General features: G+C 38.0%; 1 protein-coding gene across 5 annotated transcripts in view; it reads left to right on the top strand.

The window, feature by feature from the left end:
- Positions 1-19,773, top strand: part of ZNF638 (zinc finger protein 638) — a 154,257-nt gene that overhangs the window by 112,956 nt on the left and 21,528 nt on the right. For all 5 annotated transcript variants that reach the window (XM_063617845.1, XM_055242704.2, XM_055242705.2 and 2 more), the window contains exons 11-19: positions 8,358-8,408; positions 10,883-10,954; positions 11,730-11,816; positions 12,285-12,353; positions 12,657-12,694; positions 14,161-14,292; positions 16,070-16,198; positions 17,800-17,841; positions 18,329-18,463. In XM_063617845.1, the coding sequence (XP_063473915.1) occupies positions 8,358-8,408; positions 10,883-10,954; positions 11,730-11,816; positions 12,285-12,353; positions 12,657-12,694; positions 14,161-14,292; positions 16,070-16,198; positions 17,800-17,841; positions 18,329-18,463 (755 nt within the window). The remainder of the gene's footprint in view (positions 1-8,357; positions 8,409-10,882; positions 10,955-11,729; positions 11,817-12,284; positions 12,354-12,656; positions 12,695-14,160; positions 14,293-16,069; positions 16,199-17,799; positions 17,842-18,328; positions 18,464-19,773) is intronic.

Raw genomic sequence — 19,773 nt, 5'->3', positions numbered from 1 at the left:
GATAACAGTATTCTTTAAGTGTGGAGAAAATTTTTGTAAAATTTAGGTTGAGAAGTCCTTCCCAATCAGGAAGACATTTGACTACATAAAATGTATTAATGCATAAGTATTTTGAGTGACTTTAAAAAATTGTTAACCTATGTGTTAATTTTCTCAAGGAACTCTAATAAAAAATAAGAAAAAAGCCTCAACCCAAAAGATAAATTGGAAAATAGTATGATTAGGCCGATTATAGAGAAAGAAGTAGAGATGACTTTTAAACATATGAAGACGGATACAACTACACTTATAATTAAAGAAAAAAAAATCCTACCAGTTACCATTTCACATTGCGAAGGTTGATCATTTCAGTTAACCATGTTAGGCTTTTGTAGGAGATTGGTCAGGGTGGTGGGAAAAGTTATAAGGAGAGACACAAACCTTCTTGGAAGTCCTGGGAGGTTTTGCAAAGCTTCGGGAGAGAATAGAGGCTGAAGGCAGCTAAATTCTCTTACCCTGAGGCTAAGGGCAAGTAGTAGGTAACAAAGGAGTGTAAAGGAATTTATCTAGACAAGTTTATTTACTTTTGCCGACCTTTGATCATCTGACCTTTGATCATCCGACCTTTGATCATCTGACCTTTGATCATCTGACCTTTGATCATCCACGTGCAGGACTGCTCCCTACAGGGGGGGGTAACAATTACCCACAGATTGTGTTGGCTCCAGGCCTTTGTCATTAAATCTGTACTAAATAAATACAAGCAGCTCAAGCTTATTGGGGCTGCGTTCTCTCTTCGGCGTCTCTAAGGCCGAGCAGTTTCCTAGCTGCGCTCACGCAAAATACCTGTGTCTGCGTACTTTTTTCATCCGTCGCTCGGCCAGAGTCCACGAATCAGACTCAGCAGCTGGTGCCCCTCGTGAGGAACACTGCAAGGGATCACGACGGAACCCCCGAAAATGAAGGCGAAGAGACTGTGCAGTCAGTAAGTCATTGGTGCCCACTCGGGATATCTAAATTCAGGGGAATTCTCAGGCTGGAGTTTCATCATGAGACAACAGCTGTCTGCACAACAGAAACAGTATATAAAAATATTGAAACAACTGCTTAAAGCTAGCAGAGCCTCGGTTTTGCAGGCTCAGTTAAGGGACCTCATGCAAACTGTTGTTTCCCGTAATCCATGGTTCCCAGCAGAAGGCACGCTGGACCTAGAGCTCTGGAAACAAGTAGGGAGAAATCTTAAACAAGATCATGCACAAGGGCAACGAGTCCCAGTAACATCTTTAACCTTATGGGCCTTACTTAGGGCTGCTTTGGCCCTGCTGTACACAGAAGAGCCCAAGAAGGGAAGGGAGGAGGAACCATCACCTACCTTACTGCCGCCGCCTCCCTCAGCCCTGCCATTACCCGGTAAAGATACCAAAGAGGAAACAGAGGTTTTCCCAGAGCCCCCTCCCCCAGTAAATTGGAAAAATACAAGGGATACACTACAGCTGTGAGACCCTGTCTTAGGCAAGTGGCATTAGATGGGGAGCTCTTAACCTGCCCAGTAATGCAAGATCAGGAAGGCCCTCAGGTATATGAACCCATTTCTTTTGACGCTTATAAAGATAAGAAAAAGCATTAGAGCAAACAGAGCCCGTAGTCCATTTATGAAAGGATTAATTGAAGCTATAGCAGACAAACTTCTGTTTGGCCCCATGGGACTGGTCAGTGCTAGCTAAAACAACTTTAGGGCCCAGTCAGTACCTCCTCTGGAAGGCAGAGTATGATGAGTTGTGTGAATAACAAGCCAACCAGAATCAATTGGCCGGGCAAGACATAACAGCTGCTATGCTTCAGGGCAGGGGTTCCTATGCCAGTGTACAACAACAAAGTTTTGTTCCCTAAGCCTATGCACAAGTATCTTTGTGTGCTCTCAGGGCTTGGGACTGAATTCCCGAAAGCGGAGTTCAACAGGGATCTTTCTAAATGTTCGACAAGGACCTCAGGAGCCATTTGTTGAATTTATCAATAGGTTAACCCAGGCAATTAAGAGACAAATCAGTCATGCCCAGGCCGCTGGTATCTTATTGTTGCAGTTGGCCTATGACAATGCTAACGTCGACTGCTAGCAAGCAATGCAGGCAGTCAGAGGAAAGGCAGTTATGGTCAGGGAACTTACATGAGCGTATCAACTGATGGGGACTGAAACACAAAGCCAAAATATTGGCCATGGCAATAAAGCCTCCTGAAGTGAAAAGGGAGAAAAACCCAAATTGTTTCCTATGTGGAGAGCCAGGTCATATGAAGAGGGAATGCCCCACTAGTAGAGACCAAGGTAACTCAGGAAAAGAACCCCCTTCTGTATGCCCCCGATGTAGAAAGGGGAAACATTGGGCAAATCAGTGCAAGTCCAAATTTGATAAAGATGCCAACCCCCTAAGTAATCAGGTGGGAAACTTCATGAGGGGCCAGCCCCAGGCCCTGCTGTAAACTTGGGCAATGCCAGTGGCTTTCCTCGGTCAATTGGAAAGCCCACAGTCCACTCTCAGAACAGCCACCTCTGGGAGCGCAGGATTGGACTTACTCTGCCCCCAACAAATTAGTGCTAAAAGAAGGAGAAGACCCTAAAAGGGTTGCAACAGGGATCTGGGGCCCACTGCCTCCAGAACAGTGGGATTGGTCCTAGGATGATCAAGCCTATCCAGTAAACGAATCAATGTGCTCACCAGGGTAATTGATAGTGATTATCAAGGTGAGCTATTAGTTATGATGGAATGTAACAGTCTGCATATTCTTCCCCCTAAATCTAAAATAGCTCAGTTACTACTCTTACCGTACTGGGTTCCCAATGCCCAGGGAAAGAGTAAGGGAAGTTTTGGAAGCACGGGAGCCATGGGAGTATATTGGAACCAATTAATCACTGATCAGAGACCCATGATTACCTTAAAAATTGGAAATAATTTCACTGGCTTATAGGATACAGGGGAGAATATTTCGATTATTAGTGATCAAAACTGGCCAGAAACTTGGTCTTGGGTCACTCAGAAACAAAAAATTGTTGGCATTGGGGAAGTGCACACAGCCAAGCAGAGCACACAGCCAAGCAGAGCACGCACCCCCTAACCTTGCGATTTGGAGGGAAAAAACAGTTAACAACTCTAATCATGGCTGTCCCTGTTAACCTTTGGGGACGGGACCTATTAGCCCAGTGGGTGCTGCAAACCCCTTTCTAATAATGGCCACTGTTATTCCTCCCCTACCCCTAATGTGGTTCTCTCAAGATCCAATTTGGGTAGAACAGTGGCCTTTAAAGGGAGAGAAATTACAATGAGCCCATGAATTAGTTGAGCAATTAAAAGCCAGCCATATAGAACCATCAAACAGTCCTTAGAATTTGCCCATTTTCATCATTCCCTAAAGGTCTGGCAAATGGAGACTTGCATGACTTATGGGCTATCAGTGCCAGTTTGCAACCTATGGGGCCCCTTCAACAGGGGCTCCCTTCCCCTGTGGCAGTTCCTCAAGATAGGCCTATAGTCGATATTGACTTAAAAGACTGCTTTTATACTATTCCCCTTGCAGAACAGGGCAGAGAAAAATTTACATTTACCATACCAACTTTCAGTAATGAAAGGGCAGCTCGCCAGTTTCATTGGAAAGTACTTCTCAAGGAATGCTGAACCGTCCTACCATGTGTCAGCATCATGTAATCAGGCTTTGTTCCCCAGTAGAAAAAAATTTCCTAATTGCAAGATTATTCATTTTGTGGATGATATTTTGCTAGCAGACCCAACAGAGCCAATACTTTTAAGTTTATATGCCTCTGTCGTTAAGATGTTAATCGTAGCACCTGAAAAAGTACAGATGTCCTCACCTTGGAAATATCTTGCGTACGTACTAACTTCCTGGTCAGTAAGACCTCAAAAGGTTAAATTAAATACTAGCAACTTACATACCTTAAATGATTATCAAAAATTACTGGGTGATATTAACTGGCATCCCTCCACCTTGGGCATAACTACTGATAAATTACAGAACCTGTTTTCTGTACTAAAAGGTGGTGCTGCCCTAGACTCACCCAGGTATTTAACCCCCGCAGCAAAAAGGGAAATCGAGGAAATAGACCAAGTTATTTCTCAGAGACAACTAGATAGCGTAAATCCACGATATTCAGTTCAGTTCTTTGTTTTTCCTGCTAAACACTCCTCTACAGGATTAATAGGACAGATGGCCACAGCACTGCACTTCCTAGAATGTGTCTTTTGCTCACATACTGGGACTAAAACACTATCTCACTATATCCAGCTAGTTAGTAAAGTCATCTATACGGGCCACAGACGATGCAATCTGTTGCTAGGTTATGACCCTGATGTCATAAGAATTTTCTTGAGTAGAATTCGAAGCAGTCTTGCTCCATCTCTAGATCTTCAATTAGCACTCTGATTATGCAGGCCATATAAAACATGCCCTTCCTGCTGACAAACTATTTCAGTTCTTATCTCATACTCCTGTAGTTTTGCCAGCAAAAGTAGTTCACTCCCTCATACCTAATGCTTTAATGCTTTTTACTGATGGCTCTGGTAAAAATGGAAAAGCAGCTATTTGGTGGAAACCACATAATTCCCTCACTTGATGTGGATTTACTACCGCTCAGGGAGCTGAGGTTGGAGCCCTAATACTGGCCCTAGAAACCTATTCCGTTCAGCCCATTAACATTGTTAGTGACTCTGTTTATTTGTTGCAAAACCTTGAGACCGCCCTCGTTAAGTCCACTGTCGAGCCCACCCTGTGTGCACCTTTTCTTGGACTTCAGCATTTGCTGGATCAACATACACAGTCAGTTTTATCACACATATTCGAGCACACAGCTCACTGCCTTGCCCACTGGCTTAACGGCAGTGATCAAGCAGACCTGCAGGTTATGACGTCATTGCTTGACCAAGCCACCCAGTTGCATCGATTTTTCCACCAAAATTAGAGAAATTTAACAATAGCAGCTTACCCAAAGACTGGCTAAACAAATTATCCTGCAATGCCTAGATTGCCAGCTCACAGGCACATCCCTTCCTTCAACAGGTGTTAACCTTGGAGGACTAGAACCTTATAACTGATAGAACCTTATAACTGAAACTATAGCAACAGATGTTACACACGTCCCTAAATTTGGAAAACTAAGATATGTACATGTATCCGTTGATACCAGTTCCTACCTAATTAGCGCATGTGCTCTTCCTGGAGAGTCCACCCGATATATCATTAAACATCTTTTAACTTCTGTGTTTATGGGGTGGCCCACAAAAATTAAAACTGATAATAATCTGGCCTATGCCAGCTCACATTTTCAACAATTTTGTCACACATGGAGCGTCCAACATTCCACAGGCATCCCGTATAACTGACAGGCCATAGTAGGACGTGCCCACTCCACCCTTAAAGATATGCTCAGAAAACAAAAAAGGGGGAAAATTAGTAAGGACCCTGCAACACTACTAGCACAAGTGTAATTTACCCTTAATTTCTAAAATTTAAGTGATAAATTTCAATCAACTATAGAAAAGCACTTTGCTAAAACCTCTCAAGACATAAAACTCGCAGTTTTATGAAAAGATGTAAATAGTAATGTATGGTGGGGTCCAAATGAATTGCTAATGTGAGGAAGATGATATGCTTATGTTCACACCCCTCTCAGGCCCTCTTTGGATTCCAGCACGATGCATCAGACCATACCATGGCATGGCTAGGACCCAACACAGTACCAGAAGTGAAGGAAATGACCCTGCAGGACCCGCAGCTCCAGACAACACAGCTTCCTCAGACGATACAAGCCCCGGACATTACCTGGGGGATGCTGAAGAAGACAACTTACAAGGCTGAGCAAATCCTGCTCCAGACACAGAAACCATTCACTCCAGATAATTTGTTCCTTGCTCTGCTCTCTGGTGTAAGTTGCAACTCACATAGGATCCTTTTTATGCTCTCGCTTTCCCTGCAACCCGTACCGGCTACACTCTATTGGCTCGTCTGTTAGATCCACCTTTCTTACGCCCTGTTACCTGGACAGACACCCCCTTCCCAGCCTCTAATAACGTAACTGCTTGGCTAGGAGGGATTGACTTACCTCTAGTAGGGTCCCTTATTAATGGCACACATTGGACTAAGGTGCCAGGTAACACTAGCATATCACTCCACTATCTTCCCACCGTGTGTAAGTTTTAAAAGTTCTAACCCTTACTATGTACCTGCCCAAACACAATTACGGCTACATCATGGCAAAGGAAATGCCTTAACATTCTTGGTTGCTAGTAGCTTCAAAGTGGGCAAGGCAGTCAGTGCCACTTTCCCCAGCATTCTTCCCTGTGCTAAAGAACAAAGCCAGGAAAGTAATGGATTCCACTTTGGCTGGGAGGTCTGTCATGGGGGGACAAGCCCTTAGTCTCCAGTTAGGCAATTTAACATCTTAGACTGGAGCCCCCACGGTCATTTACAGGGCGACCATACTGATGTTTGCATCCATTGTGGCACCAATCATAGTTTCATAGCCATGTCCGTTCCCCTATGATTTGGGCCGAAGGGGGGTTGGGATATCCCAGACCCCACGTAGAGTCCTTGCCACCCCAAGACACACGGCATCTGGGACGTCTTAGCACCTTTATGCATAATCACACAGATCAGTGCCTGATTTGCCCTACCCATCCATATGTTTTTCTTATGGGAACCAGTATTTCCATTACACCTCAAAACTCCACGTTTGTGACCTGAATGCAAGGACAGGCTTGCTTCACCTCATGTATCACTAATTACAATATATCTAATTTAAATATTACCAGTGTTATGGTATTAAGGAGACAATCTGAGGCATTCCTACCAGTGAATTTGACACATGACTGGCAAGGTTCCTTTGCTCTTGCCACCTTAGGACATGCCCTGTCCCAGGTCAGACACCAAAGATTCATAGTTACTCTTACAGCCTTTATAGTCTCAGCCATAGTTATCCTAGCAACTGCTAGTGTTGCTGTAGCATCTATTACTGAATCAGTACAAATAGCTGCTTTTGTAGATAAGTTGGCCAGAAATGTGTGTAATGAACTTCTCTTATAGCAGGGTACAAATCAAAAGGTTCTTGCACATCTGCAAGCCCTCAAGGCTGCCTTGGAACATGTAGGGGAGTGACAAGATGCACTGGCATTCTGACAGCAATTAAACTATGACTGGGAGCATAAGCATATCTGTGTCACCTCTCTACCATGGAACCAATCAATACATAGTTGGGATGAGGTGAAACAACACCTCTGGGTGACCTTACATGATAATTTAACAGCAGACGTAAAGCAACTTAAAACCAAAATTCTAGAATCCCTAAACGCCATAGATCTACATGCCCAACAACCAGTTATATGGAAGGATGTGCAAGAACATCTCTCCTGGATAGACCCTCACTCCTTGATTGGAAAAAAATGTTACTAATTATGTTTATCTTACGTTATTTACTAATTCTAGGATGAAAAGCGGGAATACGAGCAGTAATCGCTACGCCTGACAAACCTGCTGCTGCACACATCTGTACTCTTCAATCAACAAAACCTGATTCAAAAAACAGAAAAGGGGGAGATGTAGGAGATTAGTCAGGGTGGTGGGAAAAGTTATAAGGAGAGACGCAAACCTTCTTGGAAGTCTGGGAGGTTTTGCAAAGCTTCGGGAGAGAATAAAGGCTGAAGGCAGCTAAATTCTCTTACCCTGATGCTAAGGGCAAGAAGTAGGTAACAAAGGAGTGTAAAGGAATTTATGTAGACGAGTTTATTTACTTTTGCAGACCTTTGATCATCCTATCGCGTGCAGGAGTGCTCCCAAGGTGGTGGGGGCGACAATTACCTACAGATTGTATTGGCTCCAGGCCTTTGTCATTAAATCTGTACTGAATAAATACAAGCGGCTCCAGCTTATCAGGGCTGCATTCTCTCTTTGGTGTCTCTAAGGCTGAGCAGTCCCCTAGCCGCAATCAATGCAAAATACCTGTGTCTGTGTACTTTTTTCATCCGTCGCTTGGCCTGAGTCTGTGGGTCAGACTTGGCAGGATTTTGACTTGATATATTGTATGTGTTTGGAAATGCGGAATAGTTCCTATGCTTATGTACTGTTGTTGGGAATATTAATTGGTTCAGCCTTTCTGAAGGTCAGTCTAATGTTACTTGTTAAAATTTAAATCTGTATGCCTTTTGACACATCAAGTCCATATCTAAGAATTTGCCCCCATAGTAATTCCATGGACATACAAAGATGAGTATAGGGATGTTTCTTGCAGGGTTCTTTGGAAATTATTGCTAGGTTGACTTTTAACTAAATCCAAATGATGTTATTTGTAATGTAGTACTTAAATGTTTTTCTTGTTATTTTAGCCAAAACTGGACAAGCCAAGGCATCTGTAGCCAAAGTAAACAAATCTGCAGGTATGTTTTTTAAATTAGGATTCTAGACTATTAGTTAAAACTTTAATGTATTTTAAAATCGTATGGTAGTAGTCTTGGATTTCACATGACATAGTCTGTATTGAATGCATGCTAATCTTTGAGATTTATAATCAGCAGTTTTGAGAAATGATATGTACTAGATAATGCTTCTATAGTAATTATTGAAATAATTTAACTGGAGAAATTTCTCATGATGAGTATCACATATTTTCTTCTTTCTCTTATTGAGGTCTCTCTTCTTCCTTTCTTTTATACAATAGTTTAACAAATATGATCCCTTGTAATTTTTGTGAGCTATAGTGGGATTTTAGGTAATTATTAAGTTTTTTTCTCTTTTCCCTGGCATAATCCTTTCCAGTTTTTCTCCCATTTCTGCTAAATCCTGATTAATTCAGGGTCATCTCTTTAAGTGGATAGAGATCAATGTGTTAAATTATCTTTCAAGCCAGGCATGGTGGCTCATGCCTATAATCCCATCACTTTGGGAGGCCGAAGAGGGTGGGTCACTTGAAGTCAGGAGTTAAGAGTCCAGCTTGGCTAACAAGGTGAAATTCTGTCTCTACTGAAAATACAAAAAAATTAGCCAGGCACCAGTGGTGCACGCCTATAATCTCAGCTACTAGGAAGGCTGGGGCAGGAGAATCGCTTGAACCCGGGAGGTGGAAGTTGCAGTGAGCCGAGATCTTGCCACTGCACTCCAGCCTGGGGGACAGAGTGAGATTCTGTCTCAAATAAATAAATAATCTTTCATATAATACTAAAAAGGAAAGGAAACAGCCTGGAACTGGCAAAAATCATTATTAGTGGCAGATCCAGAATTTTCATATAGTAGTTTCTTAGAAGCAGTAATTTGAGTGGGTTATGGGTGGCTAGGAAACTTGTCTTGAAGCTGCATTTATTTTGCTAACACTTTGATGTTGCTTTGATACCAAGTGTATGGGAGTCATTGGGGATGTGGTAGACTGGGATTAAGCTGATGGCTACCCCTTTACTTGTTGGAAATTAATGCCGGCTATTTTTAATTTTTTCCTTAAGTCCCAGTCCCCAGATAGAAGTGACTTGTGATAATAACATAGGGATAGTGAAAGAAATATCTTAAGGGCTCACTGAGGCTCAGTTTACTGCAGTGTGGCAAAAGTCGTGAATGACAAATTAGGTGACAAGCTATAAGGATTTGTATTGCTCTTTTTGAGCAAAGATTATGGACTGTCTTGACTGTAAAGGATGGATTTGTAAACTGTTTCAGTTGATTTTTGTAGATGTCAATGAATGCTTTTTGTATGATTTTAAAAAGTATGATTCTATTCTCATAACGTTCCTGTTAGGTAATTTTGGCAATCACCACCCTTATGTATAGGGAAATGTGTACACAAATCTGTTCGTGCCCCAAAGCTTCTTAATATAAATTGGAATTCAATTTAGATCTATTGATTTTTGATCTTGGGCTTTTTCCTCATCCATTCTCGCTAGTTGTTATGAATCCTAATTTCGAAGTTAAATCTCCTCTTGCTCTCTGAATGGTGGAAAGGGTTTGGGCTCTCTGACGATTTTCTGCAACACTTTGATGATCACATCTTTATAAACAGAACCATCTTGGAAAATAGACCATAGTAATAGATAATGTAGGTACAAATAATGGTCAGAGCAATTTAAATAGTCCTGTACAGCTAGGAAACTGTAGGAATGAGTCAAAACAATCTTTCTGTGACCTGACCATGATATAAGTGTTCTTGAATGCTTTTTAATCAATTAGGAGCCGTGGAAGCATGGGTTGGGAGGATCTAGGTTTAACTGCTTTTGGAGCTGCTGAAAGTATGGGATTGTTTTTATGTCCTTGGAATTAGTAATTTTGCTTCTAGTTGATCCACACATTCAGAAATTTATTTAACTTGCATGAATGCTATTTTAAGTACAGGTTGAGTATCCCTTATCCAAAGTGGTTGGGAGCAGAAGTGTTTTAAGATTTTGGATTTTTTTCAGATTTTGGAATATTTGCATATATATAATGAAATATCTGGGGGATGGGAGCCAAGTCTAAACGTGAAATTCATTTATGTTTCATATACACCTTATATACATAGCCTGAAGGCAATTTTATACAGTGTTTTAAATAATTGTGTGCATGAAACAGTTTTTTTTAAGTACTTACCTGGGAATTTCCCTCTTGTGGTATCGTGTCAGCAGCACTCGGGGTTTCAGGTTTTGGAACATTTCAGATTTTGGATTTTCAGATTAGGGATGTTTGACCTATACCCCAGTAGGGAGGTAAATATCTTATTTCAGTGATTTCTTTTTTCTGAAGAAATTATCATCATTGCTAGATTTAGAAAATGGCCTATGTTCCCAAAGATGATAGCATTTTATGTTTTGAATAAAATATAGCCTATTGTTCTTAAATCTTTTTCTCTGTGAGGTTAAGTAAACCAGTTTTGACTGCATCTTTTGTGATTTAGGGAAATCAGCAAGTTCTGTAAAATCTGTGGTAACAGTAGCTGCTAAAGGTAATAAAGCTTCAATCAAAACAGGTAAGACTATTGGGGAGGAGAGATTTTATTGTTTATTCTTTATTCACGTTTTAAATTCGTATAATAATTGTTAGCATCTAATACTTGAAGAGTTTAGTAGATATTTCCTTGATATTTAAAACCTGAGCCATTTTGTTGGAATTTTGTCTTTGGCAGATAGGCAGATACATTTTTGTGCGTGTAAACAATCACATATATATACTGTACATTTTTGACAGCTTTGTAATCACGGGTTGCTCTGTCGTTTCCCTCCATAAATGGTTTAATCTCTGTTTCCCTCGTTTTTTTAGAGTTGTCAATTCACATTGCCATCTCCAGTTTGTACAATTTCTTAGATGCGTGTTACTTTTAAAAAGTATGTTAGGAGAATTCATTTTTTTTTCCATAAAGAAATGGAACACTATTTAAAATAAATTTAGCACCTTGCAACTAGAGCAATCTTTTTAGTAGTATCTTTCCTAATAGACAAATTCTAAAGAATCTTTGCAGAAATTACACAGTATTATTTGTGTGTGTGTGTGATTATGATGTTGGTCTGCCACATGAAGGTTAAACATGTGGCTCATTTGATGGCATCACCAAAAAGTTGTATCTTGATTTAAATTTGCTTTTAATCTTATTGGGAAAGAGGTACTGAAAATAAATAGAAATAATGACTATTTGGAAAAGAGCTGCTTTTGTGATAAAGTCAAACTAATTTGCTAATACATTAGTGTGAAACATGCTAAATGATTTAACAGACCTTTAGAATAATGGCTGACTGTACTTTTACAAGCAAAATCTGGTGGAAAGAAGTCTCTAGAAGCCAAAAAGACTGGGAATGTCAAAAACAAAGACTCTAACAAACCTGTGACTGTACCAGGTAAGCTTGAAATGTGGTCATTCAGTGCTTTGTTTTCTTTTCTTTTCTTTGACTTTTTAAGTTCGGGGGTACATGTGCAGGTTTCTTACATAGGTAAACGTGTCATGGGGGTTTATTGTACAGGTTATTTCATCATCCAGGTATTAAGCCTAGGACCTATTAGTTATTTTTCCTGATCCTCTCCCTCCTCCCATCCTCCACCTTCCAATAGGCCCCAGTGTGTGTTGTTTCCCTCTATGGGTCCATTTATTTTCTTTAGATCATCTTTAAGGTATATTTTGAAATTCTGCCTAAAAATTATCAAAGCGGGGATTGCTGTCTTTTGTTTTTCAAAGAGAGGTATTTGGCTTATGTCAGGTCAGCCTAAGGAGACTTGAAATGTCAAACTAGCTTAAGTTCCTATTTAGATTCATTAGTTTAATTATATTAGTGTTTTACTAGACTATAAAAGCAGACTATTTCATGCAGAAAACTCTGAAATAAAGACCAGTGTTGAAGTCAAAGCCACTGAAAACTGTGCTAAAGAAGCTATTTCTGGTAGGTCAATAGAAATTTTATTTTGTTCTTTACTTATTTTAATTACCAATGCCATACCTAAGTGAAATTAAGAATATTATGATTCATGTCTTTATCTCTTAATCTGAAATTTTGATGTCAGAAAGAATGAAATTTAAGTATGTTTTTTAAAAGCCAATGTCACTTTTGTAGTTATTTTGTACTAATTCTCTAGACTTTTGTTGTGTTACATGTTTTCATGTAGCTACTGTTTAATCTATTGTGGAATAAAGTGGGATCTTGATAAGTATGTCTGCATCGTTTTTAATTTTATTTTGTATTAAGATGCTGCTTTGGAGGCCACAGAAAATGAACCAGTTAAGGTCAGTTTTCATATTTTATTTATTTCTTTAAAGCTCCAGACATTTTAACAAAAGATATTTTTCTTAAAAACCCAGGTAAAAAATTCACGGTATTTAGCATGTGAGAAGTTCCAGTCATTTGTGACTTTTAAAACATGAATTTTAAAAAGGAAAAGAGAAAAAAATGTGATTTTAGCTCAAAAACCCCGAGGTGCGGACTAAGTCACAAAAATTAGGAACAGATCATCAACAAATGTACATGTTTTTTGAAGATTACTTTTCATTGAGAACAACATGTTATGCCAAAATGGGTTTTGGGTAGACAGTAGTTGGTTAAATTAGAATCAGTAGAATTTTGTGAAGTCTGTTTTTTTCTTAGAGGTAAATGGGAGATATGTTAATGGTTAGAATACCAGTTGTTTGCATTTTTGGGGAAGCAAGTGGAGTTTGCAGTTTTATTTAAAGGACGTAAAGTTCACTTAATATATTGTTTTTTTGTGTTTATATCTGTTATTATGAATACATTACAATCATTTATATTTTGCTGGTGTAGATTTTTAGATCCTTCAGGTGTTGAGCATAAGTTTATTTTTGTCTAGTAGATCCATTCTTCAAGTAGTAACTAAGTAGTAAAGTCTTATTTTAGGAAGAGTATTTTAGAGCACCAATTTAGTGTAAAGTCACACTAAAATGGTTTATGAAGATTGTAACTTCCTGCCTTTTTTCCCCCTAGAAATCAGAACTTGCCAAGTTGACTATAGCACATCATCTTTAGAAATTTCCCCAATAACCATGAAAGGAGTAATTGGCATTGATGAGAGAGTTACCTTGAAGAATAAAATGGATCTGAGAGAAGGGATGGCAGAAAACAAAGTGCTTAATTGCGTTAAGGATTGGGTTGTGGGGTAAAGATTCTCAGGAGCTTTTTTATTATGTATTGCCTAAAAGTGATTATCTTATTCAGGAAGATAAAAGGATACACACTGATTTGGAGTGTGGGGATATTATCACAAGGCACTGGGATGGCGACAGTATATGAAAGGAAGCAGTTGTAGCCAGAAACAAATGAACTTGTGTTTTAAAACAGTGGGTGACAGCTGCTTGGGTGGCTGAGACACAAGAATCACTTGAACCTGGGAGACAGAGCTTGCAGTGAGCCGAGGTTGCACCACTGCACTCCAGCCTGGGCAACAGAGCAAGACTCTCAAAAAAAAAAAAAAAAACAGTGGGTGAAAAAGAGTCCAGCAGACCTGGACTAGATGACAGATGGTATAACTACAATTAGTCTGTGCTCTTGAAGAGTGTAAATTTGCAAACTTTTTTGCTTTTCTTTTTAATTTGAGGTTCAGACCAGCCTCTTGAATTTATCAGACTTTCCTCAGTATTAAATGCAATGATACAGTAACATAACATGATATACAGTATAAACTTAAGTAAATATAAAACAAAGAAATTTTAATAACAGATTTTAAAAATTTGTTTTGAAGGAAACAGAAGAAATGTGTGTGATGCTTATCTCTAATTTGCCTAATAAAGGATATTCTGTAGAAGAAGTTTATGACTTAGCAAAACCATTTGGTGGTTTAAAGGATATCTTGATTTTATCATCTCATAAAAAGGTAAGAGTTGATTAATAGCTGTTCATATCCTCTGCAAGCATGCTTTGAAAAACTTAAATTTACAAAACTAAAAAGAAAGGGTTTAAAAGCAGTATCTCAAAGTAAACTTTCAAGCTAAGGGATTTTAAAATATAAAACACAGATGTCCTGTATTTTAGTATTGTTGTAATGAGACATAGTTTTAATGATGGGGACAAATGGCTTTCTAATATGTCAAAGTTTTACTCAAAATTTTAGTTTAATAGGAAACGTTTTATATCTTCAATATGTTTAATAAATATATCTTTACTATGTTATGTTAATATGTTTAATAATAGGAAATGTTTTATATCTTTAGTATGTTTAATACATAAGTATATATATGAGAAAGAGCTTATACCAGCAACCTTTATCTATTTTGGCTTTTTAGGAAGCTATATTTATAAGATTTTGTAGATCATTCTTCTACTTGTATTTCATACTCTTTCTGCTCTTTTATCAGTGATACTCAAATGGGAAGTAACCATTTTCAGACTCAGACTAATGATGTCATCAGTACTTAAAACAATCTAGGTTTATCTTTATGTTCTAAATTTTCTATAAGCATGTGCTGGCTTTGTATTTTTAAAACAACACATTAAAATGTATGTTAATAAACAACTTGTAGGAAGTATGTTTAATTGAGCGAGATTTCAGGAAATAGTTTAAATCATGGAAATAACACCATTAGAATAGTGGGAAGAAGTGTTCTTAGGATAGAAAGGAGTTGGTAGTCACTAGAGATCTTTGAAAGTAGAATAGGATATATGTTTTGAGGCACTCGGAGCCAGTGTGCTTGAGAAGATGGTAGAAGAGAATGAGTACAGGTGAGTTATGTGTAATTTCACATTATGTTAAAAGTAGATTATTTGAATGATCGCAGAGCTCAGTAAATATACTAAAACCCATTGCATTGTGTACAGTGGTTGAACTTTAAACCTAAGTTATCTGCCCAGTTTTGAGTGGAGTTGAGTAAAATTATTAAAATATTTGGAGACTTAATGAAAATACTTTAAACATTTATGAAATCAAAATTAACAAATTAAAATGAAAATTTAAAAACTAAGAGTATTTGTTTAAAAAAGGGAACAGGATTCACGTCTACATTATGCTGTAACTTATTAAAACTACAATAAATAAATAACCTTAAGAGATAATTCATTTCAAATAGGCTTACAACTATAAGTAAACATACAGCTTTCTACCTCATTAACTATCAAATATATGGAAGAAGTTTCAACCTCTTTACTTACCAAGGTGTGAAAATTAAAACCAAAATGTGTGGAGCTACAGTTTTACACCTATGAAAATAACAAAATGAAAAATGACTTCACAATTATTACACGTTTCTTTGGTTCTTTCATTTCTCATATTTCTCATATTTTATCAATAAATTTATTTACTGAAGAAACACTAATATTGATTAGAGCTATATCTGCTACATGCCAGATACTGCTCTAGGTACTAAGGATACAGTGTTGAATAAGATTTTTCTTAATGTCAGTGGCTAGAATGTCTCTTCTTTTTTCCCTCTTTAGTTTGCCTTAGTATAGTGAGTTTATTCATTCTTTATTTCTTGCTTATGGTTGTAATAGTCTTTGGGCCTCAATTTTCTGAGGACTGCATTTTTTATCTTAAAAATATTTACTAAGTTGTTCAGTTCACTTGACATTTGAAGTAGTTTGTTTATACTTGTAAGTCTGTTTTTGAGAAAAAGTAACATAAGATTTTTTTGTTACCGTAATTTCTATTTTAAAAGGCATATATAGAAATAAATAGAAAAGCTGCTGAGTCTATGGTAAAATTTTATACCTGCTTCCCAGTATTGATGGATGGAAATCAACTTTCAATTAGTATGGCTCCTGAAAACATGAATATAAAAGATGAGGTAAATCAGACCACCATTTTTACTAGTTCTTACTAAGTTTTTAAATCGGATGTGTTACAGTCTGTTATGTTTTCTAGTTTTCCACTTTGGGTCACATTTTTCTCACAGACACTGAGAAAGCTTCTTCCTGTCCCACCAACAATCACCCAGTCACCCATCCCACTGTTTGAGAGTTACTTTCATAGTGAGGGAATCCTATTCTTCATGTATGTTGGGATGGAAAAAAGGTGGAATTTTGTCTAAAGACAGGTTTCTCTCTTATCTTTCTGCCATTATCTGTCATCTAAACTAGAATTCTGGAAGTTATCTTTAATTTTTTTTCTCTCATTTCTTAAATTTAGTTCCTTATAAATCTTGTTTAACTCAGTGAGCTTGTTCCCTCTTCCTTATCCCGTATACCATTGCTTTATCTCTTAAAAACTCTTACTGGTCCAGGTATGGTGGCTCACGCTGGTGATCCCAGCACTTTGAGAGGCTGAGGTGGAAGGATTGTGTGAGCCCAGGACTTGAGGACCCAAGACCAGCCTGGGCAACAAAGTGAGACCCCATGCCTACAAAACTTAAAATAATTAGCTGGGCCTGAAGGCACACGCCCGTGGTCCCAGCTCCTCAGGATGCTGAGGTGGGAGGATCCCTTGAGCCTAGGAGTTCGAGGCAGCACTGAGCTGTGATTTTACCACTGAACTTCAGCCTGGGTGACAGAGGGAGACCTAGTCTCTAAAACAAATAGACCTCCTCCTGGACCTTTTGTATGCACAAAAGTAATTGTCTCTTGTACATACATGCTACCTTCGGTTTTATAAAACTCGTTTGAGTTCTCAGCTTTTATCGCATGTACACACCCCTCAGTGCCTCTGTGTGGCCTATAAACATTTACTGTCAACTGCTGAGAAGCATGAGGTAGAAATATTGTATGCATTACATGAGGTAGAAATATTACATCCTCTCTAGAGGCAGGTAGAAATGCATGTAATGTAAAAACGTCTTTCATTAAGAATCACTCTAATGTGATGTAATTGGCGAGATTGTTTTATACACGTCAGTAGTATCAACAAGAAAAAAATTTAGGATCCTCAGTCTTATAAAGTCCAAGTTCCTTTGCTGCACACAAAGCCTTCCATTAGTTGTCCTCTGCCTGCTTTGATATCTTTGTTTCCTGATGTTCTTGGTCTCTTCATAATTCAGTAGCATCAAATCTGCATTTATGCTCTATGCTGTTTTATTTGCCTGCATTTCTGTTCTTTCTCATCTCCTACTTTGCTTAGTTAACTTTTCTTTTGTAGTTTGAATTCTCTTCCTGTTGTCTAAATTAAATCTCTTTATTCCTTATGTGAATTTGAATGTCTTTCCTAAATGGTACTATCTTATTAGTCTTTTATGTTCTTAGGGGAATAAGAAGAATTAAATTGTATGGGTTAGAATGAGGCTTGTTTAGGAGAGAAAGATTTTTGGAAATAATGTAAATCTTGCTGCTTCTTAATTTTATAAAATACTTTGTAATGCATATTTGTATAGATTGTCATGTTATAAATCTTAACTAAGTAAGTAGTTGTATGAGAAAGAGCTTATACTGTCAACCTTTATCTATTTTGGCTTTTTAGGAAGCTATATTTATAACCTTGGTAAAAGAAAATGACCCAGAGGTAAGTTTTGCATTTAAATGCTTTTGTATACTTATTTAATTGATGGAAACATTGTTTTACTTGTTTGCCTTTTAGGAATTAAAACTTTAGAACTAATTTTAAGATATAGAGGTGATGGAGATGTCAGATGGGTCTTCTTGGTAAAAATAAAAAAATAAAGGTTTCTTGTAGTCCTTGATGCGAAAAATTTTTTCAGGTACTGGAGTGCATACTAGATGGTCTAATAGGTCAATATCTTGTCTGAGGATGTTTTGGGTAAACATTATGTTGATAGTAGAAATATTATACTTCCCATTTTAGTACGTCGTTTTACTGATTACTCGTATGTAAAATTAAGACCTCACTATCTTCCCCCATGTAGTCATTTTCTTACTCTTGGGAGAGAACATCATCTGACCTCTGTAATAAAGTTAATGTTAATCTGTTTTACCGTTTGTTGCTTCAGCTGTGGTTTTTTCTGTGCTGTCTCTTAAAAAAAAAACTACAGGCAAACATAGATACAATTTATGATCGATTTGTACATCTTGATAATTTACTGGAAGATGGACTTCAGTGTGTACTTTGTGTTGGACTTCAGTTTGGAAAAGTGGATCACCATGTATTCATAAGTAATAAAAACAAGGTAACAAGTTCCCTCATAATTTAGCTATACATTCTATAAAGAATATATAATAACCCTGTATTCTGACAATCTGCAACTTCTAACTCAGCTTCTGATCTGAAGCACCTATAAATATTACTCAACCACTTCGCAGAATTATGATAAACCAGAATATTTTATTCTGGACTGGGCCGAGAAAGAAGAGATGACCTCTCTTTTTTCAGAACTCCTAGTTTTTAAGGAAAAATAAGACTTACACAAGGGGGAAAGGTAATATAATGCAGACAGCATTATCTTACTGGGAAGTTTAGACCTGAGTTGCTTTGGCTCTGATCTTAACTATCTTTGTGGTCTTGGCTAAGTTGGTTTACACTTATTTGTAAAATGAAAGGGGTATTACCCAATGTTTCTTTAAGTCCCTTCCAGCTATGAAACACCTGAGTTAGGTCTATTTGTTTGTTTATATGGAAAGAGAGAGATACAGATAAAATAATTGCTGGATTCAGTGGCCAACACCTGTAATCCCAGCACTTTGGGAGGCTGAGGTGAGGGGATTACTTGAGCCCAGGAGTTTGAGACCAGCCTGGGCAACACAGTGGGATGTCGTTTCTACAAAAAGTTTAAAAATTAGCTGGGCATGGTGACGTGTGCCTGTGGTCCAGCTACCTGGGAGGCTGAGGGAGGAGAATGGTTTGAGCCCAGGAGTTGGAGGCTGTAGTGAGCTGTGTTCACGCCACCACACTCCAGCCTGGGTAACATAGCGAGACCCTGTCTCAAAAATAATCATTCCTTACTTTCATGATTTGGCCTCTTAAAGAACCACAAATTATTCATTTATTTACATTTGGTATGCCTTCTGTATTTAATATGTATTTCAGCTATATGTTCATTAAAATTAAATTTTTATCAGCCATATATTACCTAGAAAGGCAGGGTTTTACATAAAAGTGGACAATATTCATAAAGAGCACTTAATTAACCAACAACTAGGTAATAACTTATTTGATATGCTTCTGATAAATAGAGCATAGAATGGAATATGATGAATAGTGTGACAAAGAGTGGAAGGTGGGGCACAGATGGCACATAGGAATTCTGAACCTTTCTTGTAAACATTTTTAATCCTCTATTTAAAAAAATACCTATCATTCTCTTCAGTTTTGCCTTGCCTTTACAACATTTTAAGGATTGTTTTCTCTTGTTTCCTTTAAATAAGGATTAACCTTACCTTTGTAATCACATATCTGAAACCTGAAAGAAGAATATATTCCAAACTTTTAAAACAAAAACATTATTATTGTAGTAAAATACACAAATTTTACCGTTTGTAA

This window comes from Symphalangus syndactylus, chromosome 14, assembly GCF_028878055.3.
Source record: "Symphalangus syndactylus isolate Jambi chromosome 14, NHGRI_mSymSyn1-v2.1_pri, whole genome shotgun sequence".
Classification (NCBI taxonomy): domain Eukaryota; kingdom Metazoa; phylum Chordata; class Mammalia; order Primates; family Hylobatidae; genus Symphalangus; species Symphalangus syndactylus.
The sequence above is the reverse complement of the archived record's forward strand: the minus strand, read 5'-3'. Positions and strand labels throughout refer to the sequence as shown.